The 27,500-nt window shown below is 39.5% G+C and overlaps 2 protein-coding genes across 2 annotated transcripts in view; both read right to left on the reverse strand.

Moving 5' to 3' along the window:
* Nucleotides 1-9,926, reverse strand: part of LOC308073559 (sacsin-like) — a 23,205-nt gene extending 13,279 nt beyond the window's left edge. Inside the window, exons 1-6 of the mRNA XM_080412519.1 lie at nt 9,886-9,926; nt 8,792-8,816; nt 7,211-7,298; nt 6,390-6,501; nt 6,082-6,228; nt 1-137 (exon numbers count right to left, since the gene is read on the reverse strand). The exon at nt 1-137 is cut by the window's left edge and continues 1,295 nt beyond it. Coding sequence (XP_080268645.1) covers nt 1-137; nt 6,082-6,228; nt 6,390-6,501; nt 7,211-7,298; nt 8,792-8,811 — 504 coding nt within the window. The 5' untranslated portion in view covers nt 8,812-8,816; nt 9,886-9,926. The remainder of the gene's footprint in view (nt 138-6,081; nt 6,229-6,389; nt 6,502-7,210; nt 7,299-8,791; nt 8,817-9,885) is intronic.
* Nucleotides 1-27,500, reverse strand: part of LOC308105787 (sacsin-like) — a 141,662-nt gene that overhangs the window by 102,701 nt on the left and 11,461 nt on the right. The window lies entirely within an intron of this gene.

Below are 27,500 nucleotides of genomic sequence, written 5' to 3' on the forward strand. Positions count from 1 at the left end.
GTCACGTAAGGTCATTAAAGTTTCCTGGTCCTCTGTATCAGACAAAGACCATCGAATGCCTCCACTTTCTTTTCCAAGTAGCTTCTCTTGGGGGTCTAGCAAGCCAATGTGTCTTGCACTGAATATACATGGTACATCTGGAAACACATAAATAAGGTATACTAAGTTTAAATGATATTGACAAAGATATACATTTTGATATTGCATTGTTCTTGCCGAATGTTGCAATAAACAATCACAATGTTTACCTATACACACCTGGTCTAATTTAATAAACTTACCCTTTTCTCTCTTGTTTTTTATTTAAAAATAAACTTGTAGATTATGGCTGTAACATTATAGGGACCAAATTATTTTACTGCACCGTTTTAAATCTTAAGGTGCAGTAAGTGATATATTTTGATAACTGTAATAAATTAAATCAATCAATGAATACAAATGTCATCCAGATTGAAATTAGTACCACAACCTGAAAAATCAATGTTCCGTTTATTAAACAGCTGGGCAGAAACACCATAATATAGCAATGATTACTATCAGAATATTAATGCTTATTTTAACAAAATAATATAATTTACATAACCTTTAAATGAATATCTCCTATTAGTCAGGGGATATTAGCAGAAAAAAATCCAATCTTGGAATAAATCCCTTACCAAAAAAAATCTTCACCAATGTGTTTGTAAAAGTGTCTAGTAACACATCTCACAAAGACTGAAATGCAGTTTCCCTAGGGGAATTTTTGGGGTACCCACCATAACCTTATGCGGGGGGGAAAAAAAACAAAATTTAATTCTGTTTTAAGTAGCATGTGAGGGGTCAAACTAGGGTGTTTTTATGATTCTGAATCCATTGCAAGCATTTGTTTTGCACCAAAACCACTCCTTGGGCTAAAAACGGTCCAATCTCAATGGGCTTTTTACACAAAAAGTATACCTGGAAAAGGATGGCTATGGCCGTTTTTAGCCCAAGGAGTGGTTTTGGTGCAAAACAAATGCTTGCAATGGATTCAGAATCATAAAAACACCCTAGTTTGACCCCTCACATGCTACTTAAAACAGAATTAAATTTGTATTTTTTTCCCCGCATAAGGTTATGGTGGGTACCCCAACTTTCAGGAGCTGTCACAAATTCTCCTAGGGAAACTGCATTTCAGTCTTTGTGAGATGTGTTACTAGACACTTTTACAAACACATTGGTGAAGATTTTTTTTGGTAAGGAATTTATTCCAAGATTCTTTTAATATCCCCTGACTATATGGGCAGAAATGTGTCACTTGAATTATTTATAAAAAACCTCAAACTGAAAAACAATTGAATCGTTTAAATTAAACTGAATAATTGAGCTTCTACTGTAAGTTTTTGACCATTTTCTTCACTCCCATTAGGTCATGGACTTGAATGACTTGTGTTGACTTTCTCAAGTCACTATTTGGATGATGTGAATGGACCAACTCTCTTCCATCACCAAAGCATTTCTGCATTGACATAACTCAAATCCAATCATGGAGTCTTCTATGGTCATCAACATATGTTATGGCTGACAAGGTAGCATTTTAATTAAATGGTAATTTTGACCTTTCGCAAACATTAGATTTTAATTAAAAAATAACAGGACAGTTTCACTATGCATAAATGAATACAGTGGTGGAAAAAGTACTCAGATATTTTACTTAAGTAAAAGTATCAATAATGCAATATAGAAATACTCCGTTACAGGTAAAAGTCCGGAATTCCAAATTTACTTGAGTAAAAGTACAAAAGTATTGGTATCAAAATGTACTTAAAGTACCAAAAGTAAAAGTACTAAAATATTTGAAAATAGCCTAGGTATAAAATAGGGCTAAAGTGGTTAATGTAGGTTTTATAATGTAATCATTTATATCTGCAAAGTAACCAGTAAAATAAGTTTTCAAATAATTGTAGTGGAGTAAAAGTACAATATTTACCTGTACAAGACAATATTTCTTCTCAGTGGAGAAGAAGTAAAAGTATTGGAAATTGGAAATACTCAAGTAAAGTACAAATACCTCAAAATTTTACTTAAGTACAGTACTTAAGTAAATGTACTTAGTTACTTTCCACCACTGAATGAATAGCATACTATTTACAGTATATCTGCTGGTGGTCGTAGACAGGGTTCTAGGGGTCCCCAGCAAAAAGAGGAACAGTTTAATTTCACTAATATTTCACCAGCTAGAAGTTAGTCGGATGAGAGAATGTATAAAAATTACTATTCAGATCATAGGTTTCACAGGTAACACACATGCTAACTTAAGCTGTAAAAGCAAACTTTAACACTATACGTTAAACTCTGTTATTGTGTTGACGTCATGTTGATTTGGTATATAATAAGAACTGAATTTGAATTAGACAAACTGAATTTGAATTGTGAGAAATTAATACAGTTACAGAGCAAATTAATTCCATTTCATAATATTAAAGTTGATTGGAATTCAATTTAAAACTAATACATTCTATTCAAAATTATGGTCTTCAAATTCAGTTCTTCAATGCAATTATTCAAGTTAAACAATACACATTTTAATTATGTGAATTATGTAAATTCTGTTTCTAGTGACACATTTCTGTCCATAATATTTCCCCACAGTGCTTGGCAAAAAGGCCTTCCTCATGCAAAGCAGTTTTCAAGTTGCATTAAATGTTCTTTATACCAAGTGAAAGTAATTTCAAGAGTGCACCATATCTTTTGTACAGCATGCTATTCATTTTCTCAAAGATGTATTTTAGTATAATGCAAGTAGTATGTGATTACTTCTGCAATTTCATGGTGCCTGGTGGATAGGAAGACACATTATACAGTGTTCTGTTATACTGTAGACGTTTCTGTTGTGGATTTTGCAACCCAATCGCTAGAACAGATCATTACTATCGAACAATTCCGCAAAGCCTGGATGACGTTCATCACTGCAGGGCAGGTGACCCAAGTGAGCTGAGCTGGGTATAATTGCCATTTCCTTGTTGTAAAATGAGACAATTTGAGTGAGAAATTCAAATTCACTTTCTGTATATTTCTGTTTATGCTGTGATTGTATAACCTGAACTATGGGCCAAATGCAACAATGCAAGTTGGGAATGCATACCCCCACTTTTCTAGTTCTAGATGTGATACAAAACACCCTGCACCTACCTCATGAGTGCAAATGTGCACTGTGATGCAGGCAGATTAGCTGTAGCTAGTAAGGGAGCTTAATCTATAGCCTTTTAATATAGAGTAAGTATATTCTGTAACCAATGTGAAAAAAGGGTCCAGTACCATTTATGGACAGAAAGACATGGGTTACAGGTTTCTCCACTGTTCTCCACAGTTCATATTAAAGCTATAGTCTACTCTATTTGATAGCAGTGAAAAACACTACATTAGGTGAGGCACATTAGGTGTTTCCGAAATAAAATAATGATTTACACTGATGATAGTACTGTCAAATTAATATATAAAGCCATCCAAGCTACAGCATCACTTGGAGACAACCCATAGTCACTTAAAAACACTACATATTGCATAAAATGTCACAGCTTAAACTTTTACATAGATTTCATAGATAGCTTCATGACTTGTTTGACTTCTGTTTATTTCATACATTTAACCACTTAAGGAGTAGTTCACCCAAAAAATGACTTATTTTCTATCAGTTACACACCCCATGAAGCCTTGAATTCATGGAGATGTTGTTGTCGCATTCCTAAGCCAATAATTTCATGTCAGGCGGAAAGACGCCAATGTCTCCGGTAGGAGACTCAAAGAGTCTCCATAGAGTCTCCGCCGGTCATCTAATTATTGGCTTAGGAATGCGGGAATGCGACAAAAACTAAAAAAATCTCCATGAATTCAAGGCTTCATGGGGTGAGTAATTGATAGAAAACAAGTAATTGTTGGGGTGAACTACTCCTTTAAACCCTCAATACTTAGCAAACTTGACCCTTGGCTATGTACTTGGTCTGCTCTTTTTTCCTCTACACCAAACCCCTTTGCCTAAAATAGCCGATCTACGAGCTCACTCACAACGCGCGATCTGCTATTTTTGGCTAAAGTTCCCCTCAGAATAGGGATTCTAGGTTCAAGTGGTTAATAAATAGAAAACGAAGTTCCTATCACATAAAGATTTGGCGGCCCCCCTGTAGTAACTCTGAGGAACCCTAGGGGTCCCAGAATCCCTGTTGAAGACCACTGTTATGCAGCAATTGTTGAATCAGAAATGTACATCAAGTACATTTGCCCGTTCAAGGACTGTGACTTAAGTTGGTGCAGTGTAAAAAACTAAACAAAATAAAAACAGGTAGATGTGTAGACAAACGGCAACCAAACTTTACAAAGAAAAACCTTTGAAAATATAGAGGCTTTTGACATGTAATGAAGAAAGGCACAACACAGCACCTCCCTCAATGCCATTTATGTCTGGTGAGTCGACAGGAAGATAAAAGGTTCAGAAACACATTGACGCAACCAAGTGCCTCACCTAATGTAGTGTTTTTCACTACTATGAAATAGAGTATAGACTATAGCTTTTATATGAACTATGGAGAACAGTGGAGAAACCTGTAACCACATGGGTCACAGGATTATTATTTTTTTAATAGCATTGGATCTTTGGGGGATTTCATTCCCTGCACCACAAAAGAGACAAAGCTAGTGGTCTATGTGTTGCCTTCTATTTATCGTAATATCTTGACAAGTCTCTTAAACAATGTCTGGGTATCATGATTACATCAAAAGCTAAGGATTACAGTGTGCAGAATGATGTTTACATCATGTCAACTGAATTAGCATCATCATATAACCTTTCTTCCTTACTATGACAAATTGAAACTAAGTTTCTTAAGGGCCTATGACTTCAGTGGAGGCAAAATAAATACAAAATAAATACAAAGCAGATTAACTCCAGGATATCAAAATGTTGTCATAAATATGGAGCCATAGGCTGCCTCGTGGATTCAATTTGCTATGTTACGGATGGAATATGGATTATTTGGATCAATTATCAATTTGGACCCCCCCCCCGGACATTTCCTCTGGTGGCTACAATGTGGAGAAGGACCCCCATGCACTGCCTCACAACAGGAGGCAGGGCCCGGGAGTAGTGCTTTTTGCCCATCTCATCCCATCTCCCACCCCCACCCCCCCAACTCACCTTCTCCTTTTCTCTTTTATGTATTCCACTGTTTGTCTGTCTATAATGTTCCCTATGTAATGTTATGTAGATGTATTCCACTGTTTTGTCTGTCTGTAAATGTATTCCACTGTTTGTTTTATTTTATGTTTCTTTGTGAGGACTGCGGATGAAAACTAGCATCTCTGCTAATTCCGGTGTATTTACGTCATGACGTTCATTAATATGCATTGTCCTGTCCAAATAAACAAATAAATAAATATGGGTGATACTGGTCTATAGCCTGTAAAGTTTAAATCAGCTGACATCAAATTGAGCATAGTCTAGACTCTAGACTATGCTCAATTTGATGTCAGCTAATAACCACTGTTACATAATGTTGATATTTTATATAAGATTATTTGGTCCACAGTTTCAGGGATGATCCTAAACACTTTCATAAACAGTACTTGCAAAAAATTGTCTCATTTTACAACAAGGAAACGGCAGTTCTGCTCAGCTCTCTTGGGGCAACTGCGGCACTATGCACAGGTGTGGGAAGCAATGTATTTTAAACTGATTTACTTGGTTATATTACTCTTTATCTGCAGTATTGCAGGTGGTGTAAGTGATATACTAACTTGGAAGTATTCCACAAGTGACTATGGGTTGTCTCCAAGTGATGCTGTAGCTTGGATGGCTTTAGAGATTAAATTGACAGCACTATCAGTGTTGTGCAAATCATTATTTTCTTTTTAGTTTTTAATCTTGGCAAATAATATGTTTTCATTTGGGACACCAATTTTATCTAATCAGGAGAGAGAACCTCACAAAGATCATTTATGAGCTGCAATTTAAAGTGTTTATAGTATCACTTGAGCCATGTTTTGCAACAATCTATTTTTGTAGTGCGATTTGGAGAATGTAGGACCACGAACTTCTACAACAGATGTATTCGAGTAGCATTGTTTTACCTGTTATGTGGTAAACAGAGTTGAAGCCGATCCCAAACCTCCCAACTTTGTTTGGATCGTTGCGCTTGACACTCCTTCCTGTACTCTGAATGCCTTCCCAGTCTTCAGCAGCGAATGCAGCGTTGTTGTAGGCATAGAGAGCAGGGCCTTCAAAAAGAATGAGTCAGTTAACAAGTTATCACTTAAGGTTTATTTCTTTGGTTCTCAAAACTGGTCCAGCTGATATTTTTTGGATAACTGACAAAAATGACAAAGATCAGCTTTGAAATGTATGACAACAAATAGAATTCTCAGAAAGCCACACATACCTTGGTATTTCCCCAGGTCATCAGTCCAAAGGGTCTCTGTACCGTAGCTCCTCTCATCATGGATGAAAATAACTTCCGATGCTTCAGCATCATCAGCATTTTGGATCAGCTCCTGTTCCGACCATTACAAATGACATGTCATTTCACAGTAAAACACTGATACTTTCTGACAATGGGTAGTAGGGTAGTCCATGTCCCAAACAATAGTGTTATTTAAGGGGATACTTCACTTTCAAAGAAAATAAACATTAAACAAATATATTAAAAAATGAAAAAGTTATGGAAAAATCACAGCCCTCACGCAGTAGAATGTCCTTCTAATGCGTGTGGGGGCTGTGATTTACTTACTTACTTTATTCATGTTTTTTTTTATATATTTCTTTTATGTTTTTTCTATTTTATTTGAAAGTGAAATATCCCTTTAATGTTTTGCTGGACGGTACTAAACTGAGATGACCAATACTAAAACTTGTGGAGCCCCTAAAGGGAGTGGGACATGGTAGAAATGACATTAAATTCAGTTGAATTAAAAGTAGGTAAATGAGCAGATAAAGATACAATACAAAATAAACTATTTATGTAATAATGTATTCTACATAGTCATTTAAAAACATGCAATAAGTAAGTATTTTAGACTAGAGGTTCCGGCCACTATGCAGCCCTCACATCTAGAATTCCGGCCACTACTCGGCCCTCAACACCTACGTCACCTACATTTATAGTTATGTCTTACGCCCGCCGGCCCGCCCTCCCATTTGCCAATTTTAATATAGGATGTCAGAATAGTAATACAGCTGTAGCAGAATGTGCACTGGTCCCACCTTCAAAATTTGTCCACCATCAGGATATCTGCGTAGAATATCTTTCAGGTAGTCAATGAATGGAGGAGCTGTTGCACCAAATGAATTTCTTAACAGAAAACAGATTACACATTAAAATGAAAAACAATGCAGTGTATATGTCACAACATTAAATTGGGCTTCATTTATTTCAAACAAACCAATCTAATTAATAGTAAATTAGCATTCAAAAGTTTGAAATCACCCAGAGAGGTTCATGTTTTTGATAGAAATTGATACTTTGATTCACCAAGACTTAAATATAGGCAATATTACTGCTGGAAATGACTGATAACTATTCACATAACACAACACTTTTGGATCATTATCTACTCTGGCTTTTTTGTGCACCCCAGACAGTTTTTAAGTTGCTTGATTCAATATTTGATATTAATTTGATTAGACATGTGCCTCCTGTTTAAGTCAATTAAACATCAAACACCATGTTACTCATTGAAAACACATGTCCCTGGTTCTGCTGGCTGATATTGACCTTCTAATGAAGGGGTGAGACCTTTCAATATCCATCTAAAAATGCACAGAATCTCTGTCTGCGTTGTCTTGTCTAAAAAGTTGTCTGACCATGTGAGTCTGACCTTCCCCCACATATCTCAAGAACCATCTGACCGATCTATCTTGCCATGTATATCACTGCGGACCGCAGAGGGGAGAGTGGGAAGTTGATCGGACCAGCAGTTGTCCAGAACAGAGAATCCACAAATCTCTATGTATCCATCTGTCTGTCTGTGTCCCTTTTATGCTCATGTATGGAGATCCCTGATGTCATAGTTGAAGCGTGGCTGATCGAATGAATATGTAATTATTGAATCAACTGTGAGTAGGTGGGAAAATTAGCCCAAAAGAGACAGTCTCCTTTAAATATTTGAAGAGGAATAGGGAATGTGTAGTGATTTTTTAGGCTAATAGAGACCTTTGTCATTGAGATGGCACAAAATTATCTTTGCTTTTGTTGCAAGTTACCGCATTCCTAAAGTTCAATCCTGGGCAAAACAAAACGTCTTTCTCAAAAAACTAGTCATAGAATGTGTCCACTACTGCCATTTGCTAACCCAGAATTTAACCATCAATAAATATTGTTGGTAGAACTACTGCCAGCCCAAGGTTTTTAGTGGTCCAAGACAAAGTCTAAATGTGATCCCCTGTTTCAGTCCAAAAATACCCCTAAGCCCCAGCCAGTAAGTTTCAGCACCAACATTATCACACACAAAAACATTATTATAGACATTAAAATTGGAATATGTATCACAATATTTAAAACCTAAATATCTGGGAGGAGTCAAACATATTATAGGCCTATATCATTATGTTTCCGTTTACTGCTAGATTAATTGATTGGTGTGTGTGTGTGTGTGTGTGTGTGTGTGTGTGTGTGTGTGTGTGTGTGTGTGTGTGTGTGTGTGTGTGTGTGTGTGTGTGTGTGTGTGTGTGTGTGTGTGTGTGTGTGTGTGTGTGTGTGTGTCACACCTTCCTTTATTTGCCGCTAAATATGATCCATAAATACATTTAAGGTGATGCTTCTTAAGATAAAAGAACACTACTCACCGAGTCTTATTTCTGTTCATCCTTCCTGGATAGGATCATGAAACAAAAACACAACTGATTACATATTCCTTGTAACTTAACTTACATTACCCTGATAAACTTTATTTTGTTGTGTTTATTTGTATGAGATTTCATCTGAAGTCGTTTTTTATCAACTTGAACAGTAAAGGGAGTTTAACGAAGTTTACAATTTCATATTCACACAAATAGCCTATCCATTTGGTAGCTCCATTAAGAACCTCTCACTCCGCTATACAGCTCCGAGATGAGGTTCTATGTGGTTGTCATCCAGAATCAGTGGAACGTCGGCCAAGGCTCCACTGTTTACCCTTTTGTATACCCCAAAACTAATGGTAGATTCCAAACCGCACGGATGTTTAAGGTTTGGTCCGGGGCATAATATTTTAGGTCCGGAGCGAAACTACCCGTTGTTTAAATCGCTTATTTAGTCAGCCTGTGGCCATGTTTCCCATTCAACCCGGAAAACCCCCCTACGTCCGCTGCCAGTACTGCTCCCGGTTTGGCAATGGGAAACATGGCTCAGGCTGACTAAATAAGCGATTTAAAGGGGTAGTTTCGCTCCGGACCTAAAATATTATGCTCCGGACCAAACCTTAAACATCCGTGCGGTTTGGAATCTACCATTAGTTTTTGGTATACAATGTATACAAAAGGGTAAACAGCGGAGCTGGATAACAACCACATAGAACCTCATCTCGGAGCTGTATAGGGGAGTGAGAGGTTCTTAATGGAGCTATCCATTTGGTAATCTTTAAAATACATGCTCATCAAATCTGCACATAAGTCACCAATTGATACCTGTTGGCTTCCACATGCCAAAACTGATCATTAATCTACAATTTACTGTCATAGATCCTAGCCTACTAGAGGAAGACTTTAAAATAAGAACCACAATGACTTTACTACTACTGTGTTGTGCTTTTAGTCAGCGCTTATATTGAAATCGGTCAGAGATGGTAATCTCTTTTTATTTTATTTTATTCTATTCCAATAAAATCGCCTGCCCTTAAACTTGATGGTGACACAGATTATCTCAAATAACAGTTATCCAATCAAATAATTCGGCTACTAACCTCAGTCATGTTCTTGAGAACAGTCAGGTTGCAGTCAGATCAGCTCGCTCTCAGTCAATGATCATGACGTTGTAATCAGTTGTTTTTATACTAGGCCTACGTATTTTCTTCCTCTTTTTTTATGGTCTGGGCAGATCAATGCCAACTCAGTATCGTTTCACCATTTCTAAGCCTTTTCAAAGCTGAGCAATACAGTTAGGAAATCAGGAAATGAAACTTAACTCACATTCGTTGCAACAACGAAACTTAAGTAATGCTGATTCATTGTGGTTCGTTTATGCATACATGTAGGTATCGTTTCCTATGAAATTCACTAGATAAAGTGATTCTGGTTGATGATGTTACCTATGCATTCGTGCAACATTCCATTATGGCCTACAAATGCCTTATTTATTTATTTTAACTCTATGACAAATGCACGACTTGCTTCCACCGTTATTCTAGCCTGGTAATTAACCCTTCCCTCCGGATATCTCTAAGGCAGCTGGTTTTCAACCTTTTTCATAAGGACCCCTAAATTGATATACATTTGGCCGCGGACCCCCATCTGAAAATGTTTTGTGCCAGGGACCCCCAGAAGCAAAATTTTGAGTTAAAAATGTTTGCTTTAAAAATATATATAAATTCAAAGATATGCACACATTTTCAAGATTTAAAAAAAATAGCAGATCTACAAGCTCATAGCATGGCACTCGGTGCCGCGCTATGAGCTTGTAGCTGCTATTTTTGAATAGCCAAAGCTAAGTGGTTAAAATGATTGTGATGCTGTGTTAACTAATTTCGCTGGGGACCCCCGGGTCCCACCCAAGGATCACTGGTGGTCCCCGGACCACTGGTTGAAAACCACTGCTCTAAGGGGAGGGTTTACCAGGCTACCAGCCTCGATCTCCAGGCTTTTATTTTTTATTTTTGCCAGGCTACCGTTATTCCGGCCACTAGATGGTGCTGTATCCTTGTACAAAGACTGCTGCACGACTAGCGGGGCAAGTTTGCAGGGAAAGAACTGAAGATAGCCATCCCTGCTTCCTTGGCAGAAGGGAGAAATCTTCTAAGAATCCTTACCGTGTTGTACCCGTGCCGTGCTACTTCTAAGTAGCAGTGGTGGGAAGTAACAAAGAAAATGTACTCAAGTACTATACAATTTGGAGGGAGGAGGTAATGTTCAATACTTTTACTTCTACTCCATTACATCTCCCAGAGGCAAATATTGTACTTTTACTCCACTACAATTATTTGAAAACTTTAGTTACTAGTTACTTTCTTTGTACATTTTGATTATTATTACAAAACATACATTAACCACTTGAGCCCTATTTGGCTAGCCTATTTCAAAAATATTTTTATACATTTGAAAACCCTACATTCTGCATAATGAGTACTTTTACTTTTGGTACTTTAGGTATATTTTGATGCCAAGACTTTTGTACTTTTACTCAAGTCAATTTTGAATTCTGGACTTTTATTTGTAACAGAGTATTTCTACATTGTATTTCTACTTTTACTTGTGAGTACTTTTTCCACCACTGGTTGTACCCATGCTATTTCTAATTTGAGGTCTAAGCTGTTGATTCTGTGATGCGTTTGTCTTTTATTATCACCTTTCTAGTCCTAGCACTCTACCTTGTACCTGAAGGAAATAAAGCCTACAACAGGGGTGGGCAGCATTTATTTCCAGGGGGCCATACTGACTTCGATAAAGTGAGTGAAGGGCCACACATTACAGTTTAATTGAAACTTGAAACACTGCTGAATTGTGTTAAAACTGCATGAATTTGGTAGACATGCCAGACTACTTTACAATAAGGTCCTTGCTTTCACAACAAGAATTTTCAGTTACAAAATGTTGATATATTTTTTCTTTCTTTATAGCTGTACTGTACTGTATCACTCTGGCATAGGCCTATGAGGTTATGAAAAGATGACTTAGCCTACATAAAACAACCCACGTACGTCAATGCCGTATCAACTTTTAAATGAGTATACAGTAACTTATCTTATCTGATATGCGCCATCCAGGTCACTGATAATTCACATTGCATTATGTTATAAATATGGACTCATGGTAGACTGTTTCACTGTTACATTATGAACATAAAACATTTTATTACATACGGATGGAGGAACGCAGGTATAGTACTCAAATGGTAAATATTAATTACTATTAATTTGAGTCGAGTTGAATTCATTTGTCTCAAAACCATTAACATATGGCAGCCTTTTAGAATGTAGATTTGTTTTGGGAGGGGGGGTCATTTTGTTTTTCTTTGAGGACTTGGCGGGCCGGATTGAGATGGTCCGGCCCCAGGGCCATATGTTTCCCATGTGTGGCCTAGAATCTGAACTTGACCCTGATAAGAATTCTATTTCCATGTCAGAGCCTGCAGCCACATATTTGAATAAAGCTGCAAAATGTCAGTCATGCATTGTTTTGATCAACCTAACGCAAAGCCATCCTGTTCTAAACCAAACTTCCTCATCTTTCCCCATCCCTTCCCCTTTTCTTTGTTCTACCTTGACACCCCCCCCCCATTTCCTCTTTCCCCTCCCCTCATGCGTCCTCATCTCCCTCCGTCCAGTGCTGTGTTCACGTGGACCAACCTGCTGGTGGTGGTGGTGGACCTGGAGGGCTCAGAGCAGGAGGCCCTGGACCTGGTGTCCCTCGTCACCAACATGGTTCTGGAGGAGTTGTCGGGGTGGTGGTGGTGGTCGACCCCGGGGTCATCCCCATCAACTCGCGGGGCGAGAAGCAACGCATGCACCTGAGGGACGGCTTCCTGGCCGATCAGCTGGATCCCATGGTTATAGTGCAATAATACTAAATAATATATTATAATATAATAATACTCTGTGCCATTAACATTTATTTTTTCTTTTGTAAAACTATGAATGTCAGTTGCGTTTGCCATACTGTACACTTGTGCCATAGCACACCGTTGCACACAGTACCAATACCCTGGCTCAAACAGCCTCACATGTTTAACATTTCACGTTTGCATAGCCTTGTTGCTTTGTGTTCTGGTTTTTTTTTTTTCAATCAGTTAATTAGCTTCTAGTATACAACATATGTGTATGTCCAAAATGAAATGTTACCCACATTCTTGTGTTTTAACTACAGAGTCATGTTCTTAAATCTTCAGGGCGTTTTGATGCTGCTGGTTGGAGCGAATCATTCCTGTAATGGTACTTTGTAGTGTTGTTTATTAAGTAATTTAGAAAGATTATTGCGGTGGCTTAACTTCCTTAGTTTGTTCTTTTCAAAGTATGTGACATGTCATGTAGATAGATAGATAGATAGATAGATATATACTTTATTAATCCCGAAGGAAATTTGCTTTTCTCAACGGCTCCAGTGCAATACATTCATACAGATATCAATAAAAAAGAAGCATGGTAGACATTTAAAAACATTACTTGAATTAAGCCTAATTAAGTATTTAACAGATGCCTGTTGTTCCTCTCCCAGCTCACGTTCAACTTGATTTCACTATGGTTCTCGGCTGTTTGACTGAAATGAATGAAGCGAGAGGAGAGTATTGTTTTCTATTCTTCCTTTTTTTTTTACCAAGATGGCTATACTTGATATGAACATCAACCAGTACAAACCCAAATTATTATTTAGTTCTGTGAATGATTGTTAAGAATGTTGCATCTGCTACACAAACTGACTAAAGAAAATGTTGATGTGGGTTTGATGCAGAATGTCAGATTTGAGTGCCATCAACATCGCATGAGTGTTAGCAAATGTCTTGAGTTGCATGTACTGAACAAGGCCAGTATTTCATGTGCTTTGCTTAAACAGTAAAGTCTGGCGTGTTAACCTTTGAATGAACACTCCAGATTTTACTGTGTACCTTCTCCCCCTTCCTCATATCATGTTAAATATGTTAAAAGATCACAGTATGGTCGTTCCTTTTATATGTGCACACCACTTTGGAAACAGCCTGCTGTAAGTATATACAGGTCTTCTTGTGTAAGTTATTAATAGATAGTGGACACCGCGGTGGGTTCATCAGAAAATATACAGTAGGACAAAAATAAGACTGAATCTGGTTAATATGAACCCCACCCCCTTACTAACTAGAATTTGGAAGAGTTTCTTGCTCATGGAGACGATGGAGAAACAAGAAACATGAGCCCTGTAAACATTTTGTATTGTACAAACACTGGGAACAGGCCACTTCCAAAATGAGACAAAGCACACACACCCCTAACACAAGGAGAAGACCGTTCTATTCTGGTGACTGTTGAGATCTTCACAGCCTTATTGTTTAACATATGAAAAGCTGTCAGCATTGAGCTTTTTTTAAAGAGGGGGGTATATGTGGAGAGGTATGGTCACATATACCCCCCTCTAAAGAAAAAAGCTCAATGCTGACAGCTGGTCAGCAGGTGTTTTCATGAATGTATGTACTGTATATAGACAATATTGTGGGCCAATAAAAAAACTATAGACCACATTTCCCAAGAAAAGGTCCTTTAGCTGCCGGCCAAGGTGTAATTATACAGTACATCAGATTTAGGTTTGTTTTTGCTTGTTTGTTTTAATTCATAATTATTAACTCCTTTTTGTATTGTGTTCTTTTGTGACAGTAGGGAAACAAAGAGGCAGGCACAGTATACTATTCTACAGTAAGTATTCACAGTGACTGATGCTCTTGAAAATGTATTAATATACTGCTTCCTCCATACCATGAATTATACGCATTACTGAAGAAAGAAAAATGCACATAGCATTTTTTTAGGTGCAACTTTACTAATGACTTAACCATGCCACCCTCTGCCCTTACATTCAGATACAGTACATAAGAAATCACAGCTCAGAAAATAAATCAGACAAAAGATATGGATGGTTTAAATGTATTTAGTAAAATTTTAGTATTACATCTCAAAATAAAGTTCTCAAGCATAAAAATCAATGAACTTGAAGTACAAGCATGCCATTTTTTTCCATGTTCTTAATATTGAATGTTTTAAAGTTTCTTCCATGTTTTCATTTTCATCTCAAAGAAAAATCTAAGTTATTGGTCATCTAAGTATTAACTTTGTTTACAATCAGATCACAATATGTAAACTATTTTAACAGTATCTTCTTAAACTCAACTCAACACGTTTAGCCTACCATCTTGAATGCTTAATTGACATATGCCTCAATTTGACTGAGAATCTCTGATGCCAGCTCCAGTGCTCGAGTTTCATTCTCTGGTTTGAACTGCCCATTGGGAATGAGAGGAGGAGGGTGACAGCTTGGATACTGGGTCTTCTTGGCATCGACTCCCAGTAACTGTAGCTCTTCTACAACCTGGGGCAAATTAATGAACTGAGATCTGTAGAGGGAAATTCTTTCTGCGAGTTGTGTAATGGAACACTTGTTGACCTGTTGACCTGTTCTTTTGTACTCTGCAGCAATGAGAGCCTTTTCCACTGCTTGATGGACCTTGAACAGACACCACTCCGTGCTCCCACGGCTAGTGTCATTGTGAGCGGCTTTGAGATCACAGCGAGCCTGTCTATACCAGCGCTGGGCCTCCTCTCTGTTTGGTCTTGGGACATTTCCATGATGTGTCCAAAAGTTATAACTGTAATGGTAGTCTCTATTGAACCTCTCTCGACCACGTCTGTGGCGCCTGGCCTCTTGATCCCACTCCTCATAGAAGTCTCGGAAATTTGTGTTCCACCGTGGATGGGAGTCTCTGTCATTTGTGTTCTGCCTTGGATGGGGGTGTCTGGAATTTGTGTTCTGCCGTGGATGAGAAGAGTTTGACGATTTGCCTGTCATCAGCTCATCAATTCTGTTCTGCAAGTACCTGAATGCTTCAGTGGCGAGCTCTTCATAGTCTGGGTTTTTGTCCGGATGCCATCTCAGGTACAGACGTTTAATGGCCTTTTGCCTGTTCTCCTCAGAAAGAGTCCAGATCTCTGTCAAACATTCATCAATTTCCTTTTTGGCTTCTTCAAGTGTTGTGGGCACCGGCCTTGTATATGAGTAACTTGTAGATGATGCTTGTGAAGTATGTGACACAGAGTGCACTTGCACTGATGACTTTATTAGTTCCATGCAAGTTGGCTTCCTCTCCTGTTTTGGCTTCTTCTCTCGTTTAAACTGATATAGATCGAGAGAGCCGACTTCAATGACCTCATCTTTCCCGATCTGTATTTTGTATCTGTGTGAATATAATTGTCCAGCACGCTCTGGCAGCTTCTCAACAATAACTGCATACATGTACTCCTCGTCTGAAGCAGAGTCATTATAGCCAACGTATTCTCCTTCTTCAAAGTTATTGATGAAGCTCTGATCTAGGGAATCCTTCCATTCCTCAGGGATACCCGTCCCAGGGGTGGGTGGACAGAAAAGAAGGTTCTGAGTTTCAGCACTGTCATGAATTCCGTTCACAGCCAGTATTTTCTGAACCTCCTCCAGTGAGTCACACATAAGTAACTGTCCAAGAACTGTTAGGTGGACTGAGGGAATGCTATTATCTAAGAGAGCATTTATCTCTTTAGTCAGTGTCAGGTTGACTTTATTAATCACTTTAACAGCCATACTGTCACTGTGTTTCAAGTAGAAAATGCAAACTTCTTCTCCCTTTTCGACATTGACCTCTGTTTCAGACTTGGTGTCATTTAGTGGTTGTTGATCAAACCAAAGCTCTGTTTCAAGGCTTTTGCAGCAGACCATCTGAATTCTGCCAAACATCTGCTGGCACATGTAAGTTGCGCCTTCTTGTGTAATTTTGCCACTTGACTGCGCTCTGATGAGGCAGATAAGTCCATGTCTGAAGTGTATTGAGGAGAGATGCTTCTCAAACCATCCACTAAAATCACAGCTGGCTCCATACTCGCAAAGCAGCATGTGTGAATCCACCACCTTCTCTTCAGTATATCGAGAGAGCATTTTGGGCTGATTATCCTTTGGTAGCAACTGCAGCAGTTGATGCTGTTCATAAATATCACTGACCAAATGACATTGGTCAGTGATATTGAGGTGTTCGAGGAGGTGTATTTTGTTCTCCAATGCTTTTTCTAACCTGTTTGCCTCGAACACAGTGTCATTGAAATAGAGCATGTTTGAGGGGTACAACCTACCATCTTTTGAAGGAAGGTGTAAAACCTTTGGTAGTTTAAGGGCTGATTGGCTCCCTTGAGTTTTAATTAGCTGAAACAGTCGCTTCACGGCATGTTTGATAGTTATCAGCTGGTTTGCGTTGAGAGTTTGTTTATCACAGGACTCCGTGTAAATTGCTTCAAGGACATTGCAATACTGCAGTGCTGTTGGCTCCTCATTAACACCAATTTTTTTGAAGAACTCTGCATAGAGGACATCCTTCCCAGGAATTTTGTACAAGTAGGGCCTGAATTCCAGGTCACTCTGGAGTCCTAGAGAGGTCTCTTCGGTTTTCACCAGTTTTGTGTCGTTTTCAACCAGCACAACAGGGAGGCCAGTCAGTGAATGGCTATCAAAAGTATTTGTTTGTAGATGGGCATATGAAAGACGAAACACTTCAGCACGAGTTTTGATCAAGTCATTAGTTTGACAAGGTACGTGACAGATGTTGCTGATGTTTGTGGTGACACATGGGCCAGGTGGCCTTTCAAGGGCTCCATGAGTCACCATTTGCATCTTTTCCTTCTTTGACCAGTAGCCTGGTATTATTGGCATTGAAGTCCAAATCAGACGTTGATCTCTGATCACTTCATCACTTTCAATCAAAGATCCTCTGATTGCAACAGCAATTTTCTCAGCTGCAAGTGGCTGATGGTAGGCACACAGTTCTTTGCTAGTTGCTTTAGGAAAAATGAATTTGATGTCAGCAATTTTCTCCATCAACTCTTGGTTTTTCTTTTTTTGTTCTTCATTTTTGCTCTCTTGTGTCAAGGCTGTTTTCAACAGTTTCAATGACTTCTGTGTCAGCTCCTTAAGTTCAAATTGGCCTTTTGCCTCTCTTTCTATTTGGTGTGCAAAAGCAATTATCTCCACCTTTGACACAACATATTTCATTCCAAGTGCTTTAAGCAGTGCTTTCACTTGTAACTGCTGGGCTTCATTGAACTCATTCCAAAAGCTCTGAGGTACAAATTTGTCTTGAGGCAACATCATCTTGTACATTTCCACACTTTTGTCAAAGTAGTAGGATGCTTTCTCCAAGTTCCCATGGACATTCTGAATCAGTTTCACATCCTTCATTGAAAAGATGATTTTGCCCTGATGATCTTTAAATTTGTGATCATGTTGTACTGATAACAACATTTTGAAACAGTCAATAATCTGTCTCTCTGTGAGCTTGTGTAGGACAGGCAAGATGAACTTCATAAAGAAGTCCAAGTCAGATAGGATTTGGATGTTCAACTGGTAAGACAGTTGCACATTCTCAAGATTGTACTTGAGAAAAACTGTATTTCTGTGATGCTGCATGAACAGAGCTGGGAGTTCTTCAACTGAGATTAACGTCATGTTGAGGATGAATACCTGTTCAAGATTATCAAGCGGCACTCGCTCACCATGTATGGTTTCGAATAACGGCAAGGATATGAGCTTTCTCTGATAATCCTGTTTGTTTTTTCCAGATTGTAAAAAACTTTGAAGTTTTCTTAACTCTTTGTCGGAAAGGTGGAGAAACTCACAATGATTGAGTTTGTAGACTTCATCTAATACAGCATTGGCATCATTTGTATTCATGAGTTCAGGGTATAAAAGTGAATGTATTTGAGTGCTCATCTCAGTGTAGAATGACCAATTAAGCTTCGTGTAGCCAAGTTTAAAGAGAACACTTGATATGTCCCCTTCTGTGCCAGAATGAATCACACTTGGCATGTCTTCCATTGTTTGGAGAAATGGTCTGTTATTTAACCTTGGACACACAACAGGTATTATACAACAGTCACAGAACAGCTTCTTGACAGAACTCAGTGTCACAGGTGTTTTAGTTCCCCAATCTTGTGATGATGTTGATGTGAGTTGGCTTGTGAAGAATTGCCATAGTTCTTTCAGCCACTTCAGTATTGCCTCATTTGGGACATGGAGGTTAGAGCTTGGATCAACTGCACAGTCTTGCAGGAATCTCTGAAGTAAAGGTTTTACATACTTCACTGACATGGGAATCGTCAAATTGTGGAGAAAGCCGCCATGTTGAAGAATCTCCTGGTGGGCCATATTAATACGATAATATGCAAAATCTGCCTCATACTCAGAGAACAAGCCATCATATCTTGACATCAGCTTGGGAGAGTTACGATTGAACACTCTTAGAACTTTATCTTTTGTGAGAAGAAGTGGAAGCCCATTGATTGAACTACAGTTGTCTTTGTTGATATCTTTCAAGCAGAACTGTAACAGCGTGGAGCATCTGTTTTCGTTTCTAATCAGAGTGTGTGAGATAGGTAAAGGTAAACCCCTCTCAGTTTGGTTTGAGTCATTGAAGTTTTTTTCTTTAAGGAAATTCCGCACAGTTGAAGGACTGACTGCATTCAATTCAATTCCAGCAGTTTTGAAACTTCCCCAAATTTCTGACATTTTTGTGGTAAAAGGCACTAACTTCATTCCAAGATCCTCTAAAATGGGATTCATATAGGTGCTCCATGGGTTAATCAGGTGAGGTGCATTAGTCAGTTCTGTCTTTCTGACAGTACACCAGTCAAAAGTAATCTCTGTAACTGGCCGATGTGCAATATTCTTTAATGAGCTCCGTACCACTGGAATAACATCAAGTGCTTTCTCATTTATTGAACGATACACCTCTTGTACCACACCATGCCAATCTTGAGCAATGTCTTTTGAGACAGTTGGGAAAAAACATAAGTAGGAGCTATCAAGAACTGTCCATGAAACCTCATCAGTTGCGGGACAGACCTTCACTTCTGTAATGCTACCATGGAGACAATGAATTAGTTCTGCATACAATGGAGCTATGACGTCCTGTTTTAAAGACTCGTTCCAATTCGTTTTCAGACTTTGGCCATCTGCTTTCCAAAGGTCCCTCCTGGAGGAATCAACCTCAAAGTTTCCATTGACATGTATTGGAAGTCCAGTTTTGCGTGGCAGAGGAAGTGAGCAAAAGACTCCTCCATTGAAGTCTCCCATTCTGACTGGCTTAGGATGTACACATGCAGCTAGTGCTGCTTGGGGTATAATGTCTGAATGTTTCCTCTCTTTCCAAATGCTGCTTTTAAAGGAGCCAAACTGCTCTGCAATAATCCATTTACTCATCCTTTTGTCACTGGCTGAAATGCTGACATCATAAATGGCTTTGCATGGTGTTGCTGGTTTGACAGTTTGCAGTGCCGTGCATAGATGCTTTTGAAAAGAACATCTTTCTTCATTGCTCTTCTCTGAGAAATGTTTTTCAACTGTGAAGGTTGTGCGGAGGTCTTGCGAGTGTTCGTTTATTTCATGGAATTGTATTTTGCGGATGTTTTTCAGAAACAGGATCAATCCTTCAGGATCTTTGGACAGGGCTTTGGACAACTCAATCATATCCTGATTAGTCACTTCCTGGTTTGATATTTTCGAGTTGTTTGCCATGATACCTGTTCTAAGAGGCAGTCTGAACATGGTGCCATCTTCAAGTGCAAATTGATCTGGAAGAAATGACTTGTAGACATCATCATACATCTCCTTAAAAACCTTTTCTAGTTTGTAACCACACCCATTAGGTTGTTTTCCTGACAAACCTTCAATGTAATTCTGATTTGGATCAGAAATGCAGAGTACTTGATCCCCAGTCATGATCGAAGGGCAATCAGTCAAATGGTAAACAGAGTTGAATCCAAGACCGTATTTTCCAGTTTTCCCTTGAATGTCATGTTTTCCACCTTCTCCTAGCTGTTGAATGCCTTTCAGATCTGCATCACTAAACACCTTGTTGTTGTATACACATAGTGCCGGACCCTGTAGCTGGTTCCACTTCCTCCCAAATGTTTTCTTCGTGCCATGCTGCCTTTTGTCCCAAACAAAGTGGATTTCTGTTGCCTCTGCATCATCTGCATTTTGGATGAGCTCTTTCAGGATATCCTTCTTGGCTGGATAAGCTGAAATTATGTTTTTAATTCGGACAGTCAATTGCTCTCGCTGTTCAAACTGAAAAGCAAAGGGTGAGATGTTCTCCACTAAATGATCTTGCAGAGTTTGATGCCTGGTAGTTTTAATTCCAAAATACTGAGCCATGACACGTGGGATAATCTCATTGCACAAAGTGACAGTTGCAGTGTCTGGCATCCAGGGGCTGTCATTGAAATATAGTTTGCTTGCAGGCTGTAAAACACCATGTTCATTAGGTATGAGGCAGTCACTTAGAATTTTCTCTTTAGCTTCATACAATCCTCTGTTTAATATTGTGAGGCAAATTATGAGATCAGATTTTGGAAGGGGGTTGGATCCATGGAGAGTATGCAGTGTCTTGAGTACAGTGAGACACTGATCAACTGTGAATTTCTTTTCAACACCCACACATTCCCACAGTTTTGTGAAGCCTTTGAAGACTGTTGGAAGCACATGGAGATATGGTTTTGCTTCAAATTCCGCATTTTTGGCAACTGATTTCACATGCTCAAACTTGTCCCCAACAAGAATAAACGGGAATGAATGTGCAGTCTTTGAAATGAGTTTGGAATCCTCCAAATAGTAGAGCCACTGATCCAGAAACGTGTAGCATTCATAGGCTATTTTGTGAAGTGTAGACTTGGAATTGTTGAAGGATTCTGTTTCCTTACAAGCTTCTTGCAGCTGTTGAAGTACAGTCTCAGGTCTCAAATCAGAACTTTGATGAATTCCCAGAATTTTGAGGACTGGATCAGCACTGTGCAGGTTCAGATTAGAACAATCTACCACAGGATGTATCATGCTTACAAGGTAGCGGCATTGGTCACTAAACACATCAACAGGCTTCCAAAGTTGTACCATTTGGTCTTTTTCACTGTTTGGAGGAAACGCTGGAATAAATGCGGTATTCCTTAGTAGAGCCCAGTAGGGAGAGCCCTCCTCTTTATGAGAACTGCTCAGAACGTCAAGGATGCACTTCAGATGTCCATAGGCTTTGCTTTTGTCTTTGCTCCAAACACTAGTGATATTGTCAGCTCTGTCTAAGATGTCTTCCAATGGGAGTTGGTGATTAAGCATTCCCAATTCCAGAAGCCGCTGAATCCTTTTGGGGGAACAGAAGTCACTTTCAGTCCCTCCAAGCAAGCGTCCTTCGTTATTATCAAACAGGCAAGCTACTTTCCCTGATGGATTCACAAGCTTCTTGATATACTGGAGCTGTCCACTCTGTGTGGGAATGCACGGATAAAACTTAAGTAGATTGTCAATTGGCTCACTGTTGAGGTCAATAGCATGCAGCACAAGAGCATTTCTACTCTCAGGGTCCATGGTAGTCAGGTTGCTAAACACCACTCCATTGTAAAACGTTTCCCAGTTACAAATTCTGCTCTGTAGGGCCTTTTCCAAGCCAGCATCTCTGAAGCTGTTTCTCACCCACAGTGGAAGAGGAACAACATGATTTACATAGCTCTGACACACCTTCATTGCAAGCATGCCAATCTTTTTGTCCTCTTCAATGCTTTGATGTAAAAATATAGCCTTGTCGATTGAGCACCAATGTATACCATCACTGAAGAGCTCAAGGGGCCTGCTGGAATACTGGCAGATGGCAAAGTACAAGGCATCTACCAGAGGCTTGAAAGTATCACTCACTTTCTCCCTGTCAGGCCAAAAGGTGTGATAACAGTAACTTTCCAGCTCCTCATTTTCAGCCATACTCTTCAGGGTTAAAAGTACTGTGACATATGCCGTGGCTGTAGGATCCTTAAGAAGAGCTTGGTTCCACTGATGTTTTACTCCAGTCTCCCATAAACCTTTGCGATTGGAAGTCACAGCAAATGCTCCATTTATATTCACTGGAAGGCCAGTGTGAATGGAAAGAGGGAGGAAGCAAAATGCCTGTCCAACTAGATCAGTCTGTGATGTGACCCATTTCTTGTTTTTTGGATCATTGTGCAAGGGTACAGCGATTCCCCCGACAGGCAAAGAGAATTTGGCTTTCTTATCATCTTCAAGGGCCATTTGTAAGGACTGCTCTGTCCCGAAACAATTATACAGAAGCCAGGCCTGGACATTAGAGCCATCACAATGTTGGGTTATTTCGGCAATGCTGACCGTGCTGCAGTCAATTACTTCTTTAAAATTTTCATCAAGTTTCATCAGTTTGTTCTCAGCGTCACGCTGCTTTAATGTATGGGTTTCATCTGGAATCGCCTTTTTTTCCAAAACTTTTTTGGAAACTGTGAAAATGGTTTTGATATGGTCATCTGTTGGAGGAGTTGGAGCATTGTCTGCAATGTTTTGTAGAGATATGGTGCTGACGTTCTTCAGAAACAGCAGGTGAGTTTGTGAGTTGTTGGCTAAGTGCTGCTGGAAGGTGTCAATACTGTGTTTGTCATACACCTTTGCACAGATTTCAGATGTGAGCGCCTCTTCACGTGTCCGGAAAGGTAGTTTGATCAGAGTACCTGGGTAGGGATTTGTGGTATTTTCTTTGGAGAAATTGCAATCAAAAATGCGTTCATATGGTCTGAACTGACCCGAAAACCAATGCAAGAGTCCCTGTTTAGAGAGGTCCAGCTTGATTCCAGGATTTGTTTTGCTTTTGATATGCTTCTTCAGGTGGTTGACATTTGGATCAAGAATGAGAAGATGGTTGCCACTGAGGATGGAGGGAACATCTGTCACGTGATATACAGTGTTAAATCCAAGTCCAAACATCCCAATTTTCTCAACCATATTAGCCTTTGAGGCGGCTCCTACCCTGACTATGTTTCGCCAGTCATCTTCTGTGAATAGCTCATTATTGAATGCCCAAAGACATGGCCCTTGGCAAAAAGACATGCCAGGGTCAATCAGACTTTCAGGAGGGGCATTGTGGACTCTGAAATCCACCATGAACTTGCAGTCTTTTGCACGAGCATCCTCAGCATTTTGTATAAGCTCTTTGAAAATGTCTTTTTCTTCATCATATTCATTAAGAATGTTCTTAATCCTTGTGGTTATGGGTTCATGCTGCCCACATTGTTCTATTCCCACTTGTTCTGGACTGAGGATGCGGGTGCTCAGAAGTGGAACCTTCAGCCACTCAGCAGTTGCTTTTGGTATCTCCTCATGGATCACATGAAATTCTTCCTCATCATTATTAAGCCACTCCAATCCCTCTCTGCTTATGTCACAAAAGACTGTTGTTGACAGTGGTTTGAGGGTAAATCGGTCAGCCTCTGCCCTGACAGGCATCGGGATATCATCACTAACAATCTTCTTCTCTCTCCACATCCAGTTCAGAATGGCTACTGACACATTCAGTTCAGATGAACTTGCAAACTTCTCTTTCCTTTCATCAATGCTTTGTTTGATATCATTTAGTATACCCATTATTTCTTTGTCTGAAAGCCATGGTCTTAGTCCAAACTTGCTGAACAAGCTCTTATATGGTAGAAATTCTTCTGGAATCTTCCCAATGTAAGAGCTCAGATCTAGACTTGGTGGGTAGTCAAGAACCAGATCCTGAGGGGAAACAAACTGGTTATGAGTCCATAGCCAACACGCATCATTCATCGTCACTTTTTTGAAAGCAGAAATGTTATCTTGCATGTGTCTGTAAATGCTGTGCAACGTCATCTTGAAGTTGGCATCTGTGTCTGGAGTCTTCATTATCTGTACCAGGGATCTCAATACTGACATATTTTCCTTCACCTTCTCAGGAGGGGGTACGCGTTTGAGACCAAGTTTGGTACCAACATTCTCATTGAGCTCTCCTGTCAGAGGCATTACATGCCCAACAATGTCCTTGTACTTCGAGTGCCTTACTTCATTTGGGCAGAACAGGCCTTTTCCTTTGTCCTTATTGAGTTTTCTTTCATCACCTGGTTTAACACATGGGATCCATTGCAACACAGTGAGGCATTCAATCTGCTCTTTTGAGAAATTGGCCAGCAAATCATTGGTATTCAACAGTTTTACAAGCACCTCAGACCTTTTAACAGCCTCATTTTCAAAGTGTGGAAGCAATTTGTCAATCTGTGTGGCGGCATACAGCAAATGGATTGGGGTGACATCAGTCATTTTACTCAGCAACCCAAGATCTATTAAGCTCTCCAGCATATGTGAGGTCTCCGTATAAACAGATGGGGGAAAGAAATCTGATCCAAAAAGAACTTTGAATTCTTCAATTCTTGGATCAAAGAAGCTTGAGGTGCGTTTCAGCTCTCCGTTCATTTCAATGAAGTTCAAGTCTTTCAATCGCTTTTTCAAAGCATCATTCTGAGAGAAAAGGATGTTGCCATGTTTTAGAATCCAAGTCATGATTTTCACTACATTTTCTTTGCCAAAATCCCTCCTTTCAATTCCATCAATTAGGAGGCCAGTTGCTTCAGCTGTATCCAAGAGAACAATGTTAAGCAGTAGAAGTAGTCTGCGATCAGCCTCAGTGGCACACTGTACAACTGTATCAGGCATGGGGAGTTCTGTTGGTATTTTTGGACTTGAACTTAAAAGCACAGCTTTTTTTGACTGGACGGCAACACATCTTCCATCCATGGTTTGGAAAAGAGGCAACTTTGACAGGACATTTTTCTCAGTGACTGAAAGAGAATCCAAACCAGAAAGATAATCTTTAAGTTCTTCCCTGTGTTTGAGAGGTACAGTCTTGATTTCATTGAAGACATGCTGACAATCTAAGTTCACAAACAGTCGCATGACACTCCTTGGAGATGGGTTTAACACATAAGTGTCAAGGTCGTCGTGCTTCAGCCAGTCGTCGCCTCTCACAACTGTTCCACCAACTGTTTTCACAATTTGAACAATTTGGTCTGGCAAGCTGGTTTGTTTGTTTTTCTGGAAAATTAGGGTTGAGTTCTGTTGTAATCTTGCAAGTTGTACGGTATGCTTGATGTCATCTTGGGGTTTAATGGGAATTAATGGCATGCCATTGAAACAACTTAGATCTCTGAAGTGAGTATTGAGAAACTTCCAGAATTCTTGGAGCCACCCTGAGGGTGGATGCTGGCTATTGCCAATCTCCCAGGTAACATGCTTTGCCTTTGTTTGTTTCCAATCATTTGGCAAATACCTCTTTGCATATTCAGCCACATCATGTTCATTGATGTTGGATATCTTGAACAAATCTGGAATGAATGAATAAACCGATCAATCAATCAATCAAAAAACAATCAATCAGTGTGTGTGTGTGTGTGTGTGTGTGTGTGTGTGTGTGTGTGTGTGTGTGTGTGTGTGTGTGTGTGTGTGTGTGTGTGTGTGTGTGTGTGTGTGTGTGTGTGTGTGTGTGTGTCTGTGTGTGTCTGTGCGTGCGTGCGTGCGTGCGTGTTTGTGAAAACAAAATGTTTGAATTGTACATTGTAGATGTAATTATGGAATAATTATTATATCATTACATTGTGCAAAATAACCTCCTTACGTTTTGTGGCTAGATCTTTCAGGTGGGTAAGCGTAGGTGTACGCAGATCACTGGGAATGAAGAGATTTTTGCAGCCTGGCAGCAGGACTCTGTAGTGTAGAGCAAGAGTTCTCAATAAAAAAGTGCTCTACTAGAGCTGGGAATGATTACAGTGATATATTGCATTTTTTTAATTTAATTTAGCTGGTAAATTGATTGTAGTTTATAGTCTATATAGCATTACACCATGATTGTTTAAATAATAATAATAATAACAATAATAATAATAAACTTACCTTGGAAATTCATTGCTATCAATGAAAGCAATGTCCTCCTCTTTATCTGTGAAAGATCTGAAAGTCCCATCACTGAGTGGAAGGAGCTGAAGGTCCTGAAGTTCTCTGTATTGTCCATCACTCAAAATGTATTCCAGAAGTAAGAGCTTGTCCTCTTTGGAGATATGATGCAAACCATTTCTGTGGAGAACTGCCCGTAGGAATGATGGGGTCACATGCCTCAAGGGAATATGGTGTTGATAGGCATCCTTGATAGCTCTTGCAACACTGTCTGGTAATGTGACAAGATTTTCTCCGTAAGAAACCAGAATCCTCTTAATGGCGGCCACTATTTCAGTGCTTGTTGAATGATTGCAGGGGAGCAAAGCTTCTGAAAGAGTGACAAACTTTCTTTCATCTGCTGCAAGAGAGAGGACAGCAACATTCTGCCTGAATAGGCGTTGGAGGACATCGAGTGCAATTTCATGCCATTTGTCTTTGTGCTGCATCTGGCTGATGTCTGGCCAAAGATCATATACAACGGACGCAGGGAGTCCCTCGTCTTTGGATAGTTTGACAGCATCTTGGAGGATCCTGAGGTATGCATGTGGGAGAACATCTTTTACTAGCAATTCATTCCACTGAGCAGCTTCATCATATTTCTGGTCTTCCTCCTGCCACTTGATGTGTCTTCTGTTGTCTGTGAGGCCAAAGCATGCATTCACATAAACTGGGAGTCCAGTCTTGTTGGATTCGTTGTTAGGTAGGGGCAGAAAACAGCTCAGCCTATTGTCAGTGGAGTGTCTCTGCTGACCACATAGAAATGCCAAGTCAACTTGAGGACGAAAGCACAACTTTTTTGCTAATGTATCAAGCTTTGCTATGTGGCCTTCTTTCATGCAACAAGATGTGA

This window comes from Gymnoscopelus braueri, assembly GCF_963280865.1.
Source record: "Gymnoscopelus braueri genome assembly, chromosome: 18".
Taxonomy (NCBI): Eukaryota; Metazoa; Chordata; class Actinopteri; order Myctophiformes; family Myctophidae; genus Gymnoscopelus; species Gymnoscopelus braueri.